The sequence below is a fragment of the Atta cephalotes genome, assembly GCF_000143395.1.
Source record: "Atta cephalotes unplaced genomic scaffold scaffold00049, whole genome shotgun sequence".
NCBI lineage: Eukaryota > Metazoa > Arthropoda > Insecta > Hymenoptera > Formicidae > Atta > Atta cephalotes.
Genome location: NW_012130113.1, coordinates 503,993 through 517,276, shown reverse-complemented (window position 1 = coordinate 517,276; position 13,284 = coordinate 503,993). Strand labels below are relative to the sequence as shown.

The 13,284-nt window shown below is 27.5% G+C and overlaps 3 protein-coding genes across 3 annotated transcripts in view; 1 reads left to right on the top strand and 2 right to left on the bottom strand.

Moving 5' to 3' along the window:
• The window catches only part of LOC105622815 (b(0,+)-type amino acid transporter 1-like), a 4,566-nt gene extending 2,696 nt beyond the window's left edge, over positions 1-1,870 (bottom strand). Inside the window, exon 1 of the mRNA XM_012204226.1 lies at positions 1,768-1,870. Coding sequence (XP_012059616.1) covers positions 1,768-1,870 — 103 coding nt within the window. The remainder of the gene's footprint in view (positions 1-1,767) is intronic.
• Positions 1,871-8,279: 6,409 nt separating this feature from the next.
• On the top strand, positions 8,280-9,857 carry LOC105622814 (ZZ-type zinc finger-containing protein 3). Its single transcript, XM_012204225.1, has 5 exons — positions 8,280-8,678; positions 8,740-8,896; positions 9,095-9,330; positions 9,412-9,534; positions 9,606-9,857. The coding sequence occupies exons 1-5, from the start codon at positions 8,280-8,282 to the stop codon at positions 9,855-9,857; spliced, it is 1,167 nt and encodes a 388-aa protein (XP_012059615.1).
• An 87-nt stretch (positions 9,858-9,944) lies between these two features.
• Positions 9,945-11,547, bottom strand: LOC105622813 (queuine tRNA-ribosyltransferase subunit QTRTD1 homolog). Its single transcript, XM_012204224.1, has 6 exons — positions 11,431-11,547; positions 11,180-11,329; positions 10,635-11,099; positions 10,347-10,549; positions 10,123-10,248; positions 9,945-10,056 (listed from the first exon to the last, which is right to left on the bottom strand). The coding sequence occupies exons 1-6, from the start codon at positions 11,545-11,547 to the stop codon at positions 9,945-9,947; spliced, it is 1,173 nt and encodes a 390-aa protein (XP_012059614.1).
• Between the last annotated feature and the right edge of the window lie 1,737 nt (positions 11,548-13,284).

The window sequence follows — 13,284 nt, the reverse complement described above, 5'->3', positions numbered from 1 at the left end:
ATATATATATATATATATATATTGTATTGTTTTAAATTTGACACTCATCACCACGAAATTCAAAGAGATTAAAACGAATCGATGATTATATTTATTTTCTATAAAATAAATATATGAATGAATTTTTTAATTTTCAAAATCAGACAGCAATTCAATTTTTTAATTAAATTCTATTCTTACGTGCTTTCTGTCTTGTTTTATTGTATAGTATTTTTAACATGTTTTTTCACTAACCAAATTTTAGGCAAGGTTTCATTTGTTTTTCATTCGTAGAATTTCTTTTGAAGAATGTAATTAATTCCGATATAATATTATAATCTCCTATTAAGATGAAAAAAAAAGAATATTACTACAAATAGAGTATTTAAAATAAGGGAATGGAAAAGTTATTCTGCTATTACTTTTTATAATAATAATAATTTAATGACATATTTTTTTACTATATTTTTTTACTATATTGAAATTAGTTAATTGTCATTATTACATGATATTTACTGAAAATAATAAAAAGTAACTTGTAACACATCAACGCATTATTTTTTTATGACTGTTGCAAATAATGAAAAATGTAACTAGTTATAAATAAAAAGTCAAAATTATGAATAAAAATTTGAGTTGTATTGTTAAGTAAAAAATTATTTTTTTTAGTAATTAGTAATCTTTTCAATCTGTAACAAATAACACTTTGATTTTTCCAACGCTGGCGTTACCATTACCGTCATAAAAAAATCGCAACATCTATACCTTTAAAGAATGTATTCCAAAAGTATTTTTGAATAGAGAATGGAAGTATGCATCGCTTTCGAAATTTGTTTTCAATGTTATTATTCATCATTATTTTATCATAATAACAATTTGGTATGCGTTGTATACAAATGAACAATAATAAGATTGAAAATGAATTTTGAAAGCGACGTGTACTATCATTCTCTGTTCAAAATTTTTAGAATACATTCTATATGTTTTCTATATGTTTTCTATATGTTTTCTTGAAGAATATATCTGTACAAAGAATTCATGAATAATTTGGGTAATAATGCATATTTTTGTATTCATTTTATCACACATAATTACTTTCGACATTGTTAAATGATCTTGATATAAATAATGTTCCTCAGTCTAGTGGAAAAACAAATTATTTTTACATCGCTTTTGACACAATTCTTTTTATTTGCGGACTAATAAAAACGATTATATTAATATACTATTTAGGACTACGAAATTAGGTTCAATGGTTAATGGTTAATTATTCATTGTATCGCTGAACAGTGCCGAATAAAAATAATTTTCGTGACTTGCAATAAAAGCGTGCATCATGCCGAATCTTTTTTTAGCATGATACTGCGGATTTGAACGTCTGAGATCTGGCCTTCTTTGTGTTGCATTACGATTTATCGCATGAGCGCGATTACGAATGGGAGTGTCAGAGATCGACACTTGAGAATCTGCGAATAAAAATAAAAAAATAATGTGTCATGAATTTCCGTCTTTATCGTTTTTATCGTCTATACTGTTGCAATCTGTGTTGCATTCTCATAATTTCTCTATCAAATTTGCGAAATATGGCACGAGAGCATCGCACGCGAGAATAAAACGTATACTCGTACAACACTTTTAATGTTTAATTTATTCAATGCAAATGGCAAGTGAGAGATAAAATCTGATAGAGATCAAATCGTTACATGTTTACAAGCGACGATAGAATTTATGATTTATCCGTATCCGTGGAAAATTTATAAATTTTCATAGTCAACAATCGTATCTTACCTATCATCACCGCCAGAATGATGCTGACCGCGCTGAAGAGCCCCAGCTCTCTCTTCAGCTCGATTTTCTCGATCGTCTTCTCCTCGCAAGCCATTTTTTCCATATGTTGAGAATGGAACAAAAAATAAGAGCGTAAAGCACGTTGCACACTCCAACGACACTGACAAAACAACAGTGATTCAAAATTCAATGACACATTGCTTGAACGGCTGGTCTGTTCAACGATGGTGGTGGAAACGGCGACGGCGGTCTTTATCTTCTCGTCTGAAACAATCGTGAATTCGTTGTCAGTGCTCCACGCGATGGCAATAGGCTCGACTACGCGACTGAAGCTATTGGATGGGTTTATCATGGTCAGAGCTTCAAATCGGGATTAGATCAGCTTGTTGCTTTTTTCGCAGACATTAACGAAACATTGATAAGGAGATACTCATCCTCGTCATAGATACTCCATTATTTTTCTTGGTTGGGCACTGAGCTCAAGAGCACTAGAAAAATATATTGGTTATAACAAGAAGTTATGTTAACAGAATGCATTTTGATTATATCAATTAGAATACTGGTTACATAATTGAATTTCTAATTATCTTGACCAAAATATTTGACAGATGTAATTATAAATATATATTTGATGGCATTGAATCAGAAATAATTGTTTCTTTTAAAGTTAATTATTAATAACTTATAAAATTAACTTACATTAAAAGTTGTATGTATGAACAAAATTTAATTAAAGTTGTATGTATGAACAAAATTTAATTAAAAGTTTAGATTAAATCAACTGAAATTAAATTAAAAGTTAATTTCAGAAAGCATTATTTATGTTAAGATAAAATGTAATTTTGAAATTATTCTAAATTACTCTAAATGAGAAAAAGCAATTATAATATGAATTCTAAGAATATTTATAAAATATAGAATAGTATAGAATACCAAAAAAATATATTATTTTTGATTAATGTATATGACGCTCACAATTGAATAAACAGTTATCTTCTTTAATTTCTTAAATTTATTTTTTAATAGAAGATAAATTCGTTTAATTATTCGTTTTTAAACATTCAATTTTAAGAAACTTTTTGTAGAATTTTATAGAATATAACCGTTTATAATATTTACTATTAACATTGAAAATGATCTGATTGTTTGGTCGAAATATATGCCATATTTTGTCATAAAGATTATTAAATATTAGCAATTTCAATCTAGCTTTTGATCTTAGCCTTTTTATGTTTAGTAATATATTATTTTTGTTATATTTTTTTCTATGGAAATGTATTTTTTTTTATATAGAAAACTAATGAATAATATTTAAAGAATTACGTAGAAAGAATTACACAAAGAATATAGATTACATAGATCATATAGATAAAAATTATTAGATTGATAATAATTATTATACTTATACAATATTTAAATAAAATTCTAACGAAATATTAACAGAATGTGCTTTTAAATACTATAACAACTTTTCTTATTTTCTCTTTTTTTTAAACTTGAAAGAAATGCAAATAATCTTGCAATAATAAGACATTACGCTATTGAATTTCTCTAATTGTCTAATTATTTAATGTTCAAAATTCTATAGATAAAAAAAAATGATATTCAAAGATAAAAGATATTAATTTAGACAAGCAATTAACATATTTTACACGTAATAAAATAATCAGTTAAAAGCTAACTTATTTAAAATTATGCCTTTTTGATTACATTTATCAGATTTCCAATTTATGCAACTAAATTTTTTTCTCGGAAAAAAAACGAATCCCTAGAAATCGGCATTATATAAACGCTAAACATTGACTTGTGAAATTTGCTTTCTAGTAATTGGCGATTATCACTTACGTGAATAAACCGGACTATGTTAAATGATTTGTTTGTCCGAATTCCACGAGATAAATCAGCAAAATCTAATCAGCTAACAAGTTATAAAGCTTCTGTGCGTGCAACCGATAGAAGGTTAGAATCAAGGTTGTGCAAAGGGTCCTAATTTTGAGGTCGTAATGCAAAAGTAAAGAACTCTATCTGTTTATAAATATGTTAAAAAAGATTGAGGGGTTTAGAAAAATACACTTTAAAAATCAGAGAATTACTTAAAGTCGGTATTAAAAGAAGCAAATTCAAAATTACATATCTTTGCAAAAAATTATCGCAGAAGAATGTATAAAAAAGCGTTTTAAAGCTTGAAACCTCATTTTTCCAATGCTTAAAATGTTCTTGCTATGATTTTATTACATACAGCACTAAGTTAAGGTGAAATCCTAGACAATTATATGAAACAATAGCGACAAGAACAGAGATAGGAACAATATAGAAATAAGCGATATATTTATCGCTCTTGTTGCATAATGCAGCGAAAGAAATAAAAAGGCCAACTAATTTGATCACATATAAATATACAATATTTATTTATCTGTTTTATCTATCTATATTTTCTATCTCTTTTAAGATTATAGCATATACATAAACAAAATGAAAAATCTGAACGCTTGGTAGGCTATAAGACATAGAATTCCAACTCATTGGAAATTTATCGCTATTACTTTATTCTGTGTTCCTACGTGCGTTGACATATGCATTTTCGAATCTTGGATTCTTCTGTTTCTATCACTATTATTATTTTTATCGCTATTGTTATTGTTTCATATTTAAAGCTTGAACTTTAAAAAATTGAAGTTTAACTTTGATGACGTGAGGAAAATACAATTTTTTTTGTAAATTTCTTTAATTGTGTCGCAAAACTTCTTTAAAATGCTTTTTTGATCATTACACTACAATTTTTTTTAGTAACGATTTAAAGTAAGTAGTGTATTTTTAATCTTTTCTCTAAAACCTTTATTTGTCATCGTGTCGGAATTCTGTTTTTACAACAATTTGAACTGACTGCATTTTTGAAAATTATTTTCTGTTACGAAAAAATGCAAACTATTTGATATAAAAATTTTACTTTTCTTTTACATGTACTATGCGCGTTATTATTTCGAATGTACGTCATAAATTCGCGATGATTAAATTTTATCTGTTATAAATTTTATCTGTTATTGTTACGAATTACGTGTATATTAAATTTATAGAAGTAAAATCTGTATCGAAAGTGTTTCTATTTTTTTTAATATTATAAAGATATAAAGTACTAATAGAAGTGCAAGCATCTCAAATTTTTGCAGCAGATTACTGATGTGACTGCAAATACAAGTTTTTAGAAAAAAAGATTTGAAAAAGCATTACTTATTTTATATCATTATAGCAATAAAAAAATCATTATGATAAAAAAGCATTTAAAAAAATGTTATATTTAAAAAAAAATGCAATATATTTGAAGAAAATTTTGTTTTTTCCGTTCACGTCATCAAAAAGTTAAAGTTTATTATATAATATAAAAAAACATAAAAGCCAACGTTAGATCTTATTGCAAATTAGAATGATATAAACGAATGTGTTTATTATGTTTTGATTTGCAATAAAATCTAGTGTTGGCCTTTATGCTCTTTATATTTATAAATAATTAAATAAGATACAATTTTATTTTACTTTTTGATATTTTGGAATATAATCTTTATAATTGTGTCATTCCGCGACACAGTAAAGAGTTATCATTTTGACGATTACATTGATTTGATCGTTGTGTTACACTAAGGTCACATAAAATGGCAATGATTCTATATTTGCATGTAACCATATTTTACTTGAAATTCTGTCAGTAAAAGAAATAAAAATAGGCAAATTATATGACGACTAAAAGTTTTGAACATAGATATATATTTTTGTATTATATTTATAAAAAAAGATTCCGATAGAACGAACCTCTGTTGCTTAAAGATTGATTTTTCATGAGAAGAATGAGCTGAGGCTTGAGTACTAGTTATCCTTCCTATTTCTATTTTCAAACTGCCGACTTTCTAATGGAACTCGTTCATGCAACTAATTGCGCGTTCGGTTGTACATTGCCAGTAAGGTTTATGCACATGAAAGTCTATATGCACATGAAAAATCTATGCACATTATTATAAGTTTATATTTAGAGATGTAAATGATGGAAAAATTTTAGAATTTTAGGGTAAAGAATTCGGGAAATAATGATTTTTTGTCCATCGGTTTTGACAGTTCTTTTACTCGGATATTTTTTTTAACATTTCACGATTTCGACGTTGTATTATTGTTCCAGAATTTAATTTTTGCACTTATCCGTAAGATTTCTATTTGAAAATAGTTACAAAAGTTAAAATATAGTATAATGATTAATATAATATAATGTCAATGACTATAAATATACTTTACTATTATTTGAATGATATTTTATATTGTACTTCAATTTTAAAAATTAAATAAGTATTCCATATTGTTATTAATACAAATAATACTTTACTAGACTAATTGACACTGTTTTTGTCGTAAACTGTAATTGTAATTATACATATTCTAAATTTAAATTAGTGAGGTAACGTTCATTGAATCTCTAATTGATTACTCTCGAATCAATATTATATTGGGATGTTGTCTCAAAATAATTAAATTACAGAGTACAATTATAATATGCAACAAAAGTATCTATTATGTTTATAACATATTATCTGTATTAATAATATCACTTATTTAGCTTTTAAATATAAAATATCTTTTAAATATAAAATATCGTTCAACTAGTTATGTTGAAATAACTATATGTTTTCTCATGAATTTTATGTAATTTAGTCAAAAATACCATTATTTACAATAAAAAAAAACTAGTTTACTTTCGTTGTAGTCAAAAATACCATTTTTTTTATATCTCTATTTATATACTACAAATGACGTTGTACAGGACGATTTATTTTAATATTAATAGGCACATTTTTTGAAAATATGTAATTTTATCAAAAAAAATTCCAAACAAAATCCGTACGTTCCCTTGTATACTATAAAATTTTTATTTAGAATATTTCTTGAAAAAATTGTATATTTCCAAAAGTTTTACTTGATAACATTAAAATGAATAATCTTGTAGATTTTTAATATGGGCAGTGTATATTAAACACAGCTAAATATTTGCATAACTCAGCAAACTAATACATCTTAATATAACATATCTTTTTGTCGACTAAAGCAAAATAATAAATTCCTCATACTTTAATAAACGTTTTGGTTGTGTAAATATATTTGTTATGACTGATATTTTTGGCTGAAAATTTGTGTCAAGTTGTATTAAAAATTAAAAAATATGTTACTAAGTGCATAAATTTTTTAAAAAGAAATGTATTTACAACATCGATAAAATTGTTGATGTATATATTTCTTAAATACATTTTTATAAAATAATGTGATTTGGCTGTGGAAATTATTGATAACTATTATATTTTTCTGTTTAATTCTGTATAATTCCAGAGCAGAATTATACAGAAAGAATGGAAGTAGGTAATATACGAGATTATTTCATATTGTTAGATAGAGCTACTATTACGTTTTAAGTGAATAATCATTTTGTCTAATAATGTTGGGACTATTACTACATCCTATACATATATACATAGTTATCTGTACATTATTATATATTTTCTATAATTTTATATAAATATCAATATTACGTACATCATGGAACTAAATACCTTATATTTAATTATTATTCTATTGATCTAAATTCTACAAAATTATTTTTCAGTCTCGGCATTAATAATTATCTCAAATTCGTTGAAATGTACTCGTTTAAGACCATAATTTGATAAACATCAATTGAATCTTGATATAGAAGATATTAAATACATCGTGTGTGATTAACGAGGATATTTATACTTAATTGTGCCATTTTATATCAGTCGCTTTCGATAGCGATAATTTATATATGATATAATTCTTGCATTTTTTATATAAGAGAAAAGATTTATTAAAATTATTTTTTAAATATTTTTTTTTCGCATTATTTACTTTACACAATATGCATCAATATAAATTGAATCAAATAGAATATCGCAAATTAAAGCAGAAATGTAAAATTTTAATATAATCTTAAATTAACTTATTATAATAACAATATAATAATTTAATTAATAATTAAAGGTAATATTATTAAAGCAATACTTATATAAAAACGTTTCTGATTTTTATATAATTTTATTATGAAATAAAAAATAATTTCTAGAAGTTTATATATTTCGCGAAACGTTTCCGTTTAAATCAATATTTATTTTATTTTATTATTTATTCAAATTTATATTTTTTATATATTAAACAAAGTTTTCGATAGATCGCCGTTCTAATTAGAATGGAATTAGAAACATTTTCTCTTTAGCTAATCCAAGAAATGTTAGCTACAAATTATCGCTACGATCTCGGGAGTAGTCGAGGACTGTCGAGAGTCGAAATCAGACTTCGGGACACTTCGGGAGTAATGTTAAGTTATGCGAGGTTAAGTTACAATCGGCGCGTGTGTCGTGCAATATTGTTTGAATATGGAAAAAAGAAGTCTATAGTTCTATAGATCTGTACGACAAGTATTTTATGTGGTATCTTTGTTTATTACAAATTCGAATAAATAAAAAATGAATGACGAGACAGTGAAGGTCACGAATGATTCGAATAAGGAACAGAACGAATTCTACTTCGAATCTGATCACTTGGCATTGAAGAGTAATAAAGATTACACCGCTTTCCTAAAAACGATAGTTATCCTTGAGGCTCAGAGAGTCCAAGCCATAAAAGATTTAGACAAGCTTAAGTCCGTGCATGCTCAAGCACTTAAGGATCCGATATCGTTCGTGGCACAGTTGCAAAACGGTGATCTTCCAGAACTACCTGGTCCGCAGAAGATTCCAGAGATTCCTTATATTGACTGGTCGCAATACAGCATTGCATTGCCAGATGGACGTATGAGGCCGCAAACTCGACATGGACATGTGTTACCTCGGATACAACCAAAAACTGAACAGGAAAATGATAAGGTATCGATGTTATAAGTGTATATTTGGAAAGAAACCTCTATTTCTTCATTTTATTTTGTAGATCTTAGTCAGAGGTCGTGCCTTCGATGAAAGTAAACCTGAAACTTTCAATCAATTGTGGACAGTGGAAGAGCAAAGACGACTCGAGGAACTTTTAGTTGAATATCCACCAGAGGAAGTGGAAATGAGACGTTGGACCAAGATAGCAAATGCATTAGGTATAAAACTCGTTCTACGATTATATAAACCTAGCTCTGTAAGTGCTTATAGTTGTAAAAATTAACGAATCATTTTCCTCCTTATATTCAATTAATTGGTTCAATTCTTACAACCACTTACAGTTACATCTATGCTTATGTAATTATAGAATAATAACTATGTTGCAAGCAAGATATTACAACTACTTCTTTTTGTAGGGAATCGAACGCCTAAGCAAGTATCCAGTAGAGTTCAAAAGTATTTTATTAAGCTTTTGAGGGCAGGTTTGCCCATACCTGGCAGAGGACCTAAGCTAAAAGTTGATGTCAAGAAAAGTTTAATTCATAAGCGTAATAATCAATTCTTATTTAAACGTTCGACTTTCTTCCCACATCAAGATATTACTTTTAATACATCAGATGAAAGTAAAGAACAGCCTGTAGCAGAGGAATCTGTAAGCACTGTGCACATTATTGCTTTATATAAAATATTAGATATTAGAAAAAATTACTTCAATACCAATATTATTTTTCAGGAGGATGATACACTGAATGGAGGAAGTGATGATAGTCCTGAGATAAGACAGCTAAATTTATTGCGGCAAGTGAAAGTTGAAAAGGCACAAGACTCTCCTGTGTACAAACATGTTGGATACAAAGTACGTATTCTTTTAACATACAGCTAATTGTACATGTAGAATTATTGCTTATCAATGATATTTTCCTACAGTGTACAGTGTGTGGTGAGGAACCTTTAAAGGGTACCAGATGGCATTGTGCAGAATGTCATAGTGGAATTGATCTATGTGGTGATTGTGCAATAGCACAATTGGAGGCAGAAAATCCCTTACACGATCCATCCCATAGATTAATTCCCATAAAACCACCACTATGTACTAGAAGTTATGACTTAGATTATTTTCCACAAAGTTTTAGTGATTCTTCCTACAATTATCTCGATCCAAATTTTCTGCCCGAATAATCCAAAAAAATTTTTCCAAATAAAATACAATGCAAAGAATATAAGGCAAAAAATAATTTATTAAAAATAATGCTTACAATAATAGATTCAGAGTTGACAGTATTTTAAACGAATTTTTGTTTGAAGTTGATTGAATGTTCCATTTTTTATACTATCGCGAATAAGGTTGAAGAATTGTAGATAATGATGAGTATTGTGTCTGAAATCATCATTAATTGTTAATTGATATATGAGAGTGATTAAAGCATAATTTATAAATACGTACATCATTAAAAGTATTAAAGCAAGCATTTCTTTGGTATGATGCAAATGATGGATATATGCTCTTGTATGATTTTGACATGCAAGACACTTGCATTTTTTACAAATAGAGGAAAAGTCGTCTGCATATCTAGAAAAGAAAAACCGTGTGAAATCATGTATTATTTAATTATTATGTTTATATATTTTTATATTATATGTTTATTTTTGAAATATTTTTTATCTTACCTCTTTTCTGCTATCGACATTGCATGTTGACTATTCTCACAAGTATCATGATCACACAGAAAAGTTAAAGCCTGTGATTGTTCAGTAATTACGTAAGGATAGGACGAATCAAACACATCTACTCCTAATTCAATGAGATCCAATACAGTAACTGGATTCCAACAACCCATTGATATTCTCATTTTATCGATAGGCAATAAATTCTATAAAATATAACATAATTGCAGCATATTAAAATACTTTGAATCATATAAGTCGTATAACTTTTTAAATTAAAAACGTACTTACAATGGTATATTGTACTACTTGTTTAATTTGTTCTGATGAAATATTTTGTACATCTGGCCCATTATTATGTAATCCATCTATTACAAATCCTGCCAAAGGCTTATCTTTTAAATAATCTATGGATTCTTTCCTAGCTTGCAAATTATAACCACCCTCCACTGGTCCTAATATTCCTTTCGATTTCAAAATATCCGATTGTAGATGGATATCTAAACATTGTTCTAATAAAGTTTTACTTCGAAGTACTGCCTTTGATATTCGTTTCGCGCGGCTATTAATATTTGTATCTCCATCACATAGAGCAACATATAGATCCGGTTTGTACGCTTGCACAATTTCCATATATTTATTAGCCGAAACAACAATTCTTCCTGTTCTGGACCAGACAGAAATAGTATCTGATTGTTGAAAGCCAGAATTGGTAGTATAGGCAGGATCATGTATTGATAAAAAATTTATATATTCCTGCAATCAAATTCTTTAATAATTAGTATAACGAAACTTCAATGCATATTGTTAATTCAATAATTTTGTTTTTACCATACCTTCATACTAACAAAATCAGCAAAAGAAGTATCTAGCTCTTTGATAACATCAGTCATTAACAGGGTTGAGGGAAGCGAGACAATTAATAGCTGCTGTTCCATTGTTAGAGTTTTAAAGACATCCTTTGTCAAATGTGGTACACTGCCACCCTAAAAATTATGTTATAAATTAAAACAGATAAATTTTTGTATGTTTTATGTTGTAAAAAAAAATACATAATTATAAGACAGAAGAATTTTTTATTCCATACCTTTGTATAAATAAGAAGTAAAGGTGTTTCAAAAGAAATATTTGGCAACCTTTCAAATCCACTTAATGTACCGATTCGTGCAGCACAACGTGCTATGGAGTCAGTGAAAAATTTCATTGTTACTATAATTTATTTTATGGTCTTCCCTTTTCTCTATTAGCTTCTCACACACGATATAAATAAATAATTGATAAATACTATATAATACTATATAATACTATATAATAAATATAAACATTGTTAAATTTTTGCTAGTACATTTATTAATTAATTTAATATGTTTTTTAATATATTTTTTATTTAATTAATATTAATTAATGGAAACAATTATTTAAAAAGATATATATATCTCTATATAGAAATTAATTTATTTTATAACATGTAAATAGAACATGTGAACATAACCTCAATACAATCTTCTCGAGCACATGGGAGAATAAGAAATGAAAGAGAGAGCAAAGAGCAGTGCAAAATACTGCAAAACTCGCAGTTCTACTAGTCATGCCAGATCGCTGACAGATGACGCTGTCCGCGTGCTGGAAGTGAAATGGATTGGCATCACTGCGCAATATGTGGCGGATTACGGAATATTTAAACATTTTTCGCGATCGTTATAATTTTGAAAAGTGATAGTTCTCGCTGGACAGAACGCGGTAAAGTTTATCGTGCGGCGAAAGTTAATGCAGTAGATCATTCTTTCGCTTTTATGGAAAAGTGATTGTCTCTCGCGCCAATTTCCAAGCGTTACGCTGCGTTTGTGTGTGGGAGCCATGAATGTCGCGGGCGAAATATCATCGGGAGTGTTTCACAAAACGTTCGTGGCAACGAAAACAAACCCTGCATGATCACTATTACTCGCTATTACTGTGCTCTTGATGTCGGAAGGTATATGCACAGTACGTCGTCGCCAAGTAGCGAGGTACATCTCACGTAAACTATCCTTTTTACAATAACATTAATAATTAACAATCCTGCAACAATTTACTTCGAATTTTACTAGCATTTTTGATATCAGATTAGATGACATCAGCTCGAATAATATTGGGAGAAATATCGGCAGATTATAAATATTGCGTGGATACAGTATTATCACATGTAATACAAATGGGCGACAGTCTCATTAAGTGAATTTCATGCGATCGTAATATTGCTCGATTGTCAGTTATTTTCCATAGATTGGTGACATAGAGTTAATTGAGATATGAGAGATATTTTTAAATATATAGTAATTATATATACGTGATAATTTTTAAATACGTATAGTAACGTAGTAGTTGTGATTGCGATCAACTTCCACGTTATGTTAGTCAGGATAATTTATTTATAAAACAAATATAATAATAAATTTCGAGATATATACAGACGAATAAGTGTAATAATTATATTATATATATATCTTAATTATTATACAATGAAATGCATTTTTTCTACATTTTTGTAGATAAATATATTTAATTTGTAGAAACAATTTTTTTAATTTCTTAATTTAAAAAATAATGTAACTATTCAGTCGACCGTTAACTATTAAATCGAACTATTAAATCGAACTATTAAATCGTAACTATTAAATCGAAATTAAGGCATAACATCAATTAATTTCCACAAGAAATTATTTCACTTTGGCAATTATTGATGTAAATGTAATACAAATACACATAATACATAACATATGTTGTTGAGTATACGAAATAATTTTGATGTTATATTATTTTTATTTTAATTAATTGGATAATAAATAATTGATTAAGTAATATTAACAAAGTGATATAATTTCTTGCAGAAATTATTAAAAAATGTCTTGATATATATATATATATATAACATTGTGATTTGTCTTATTTCTCTCTCTCTCTC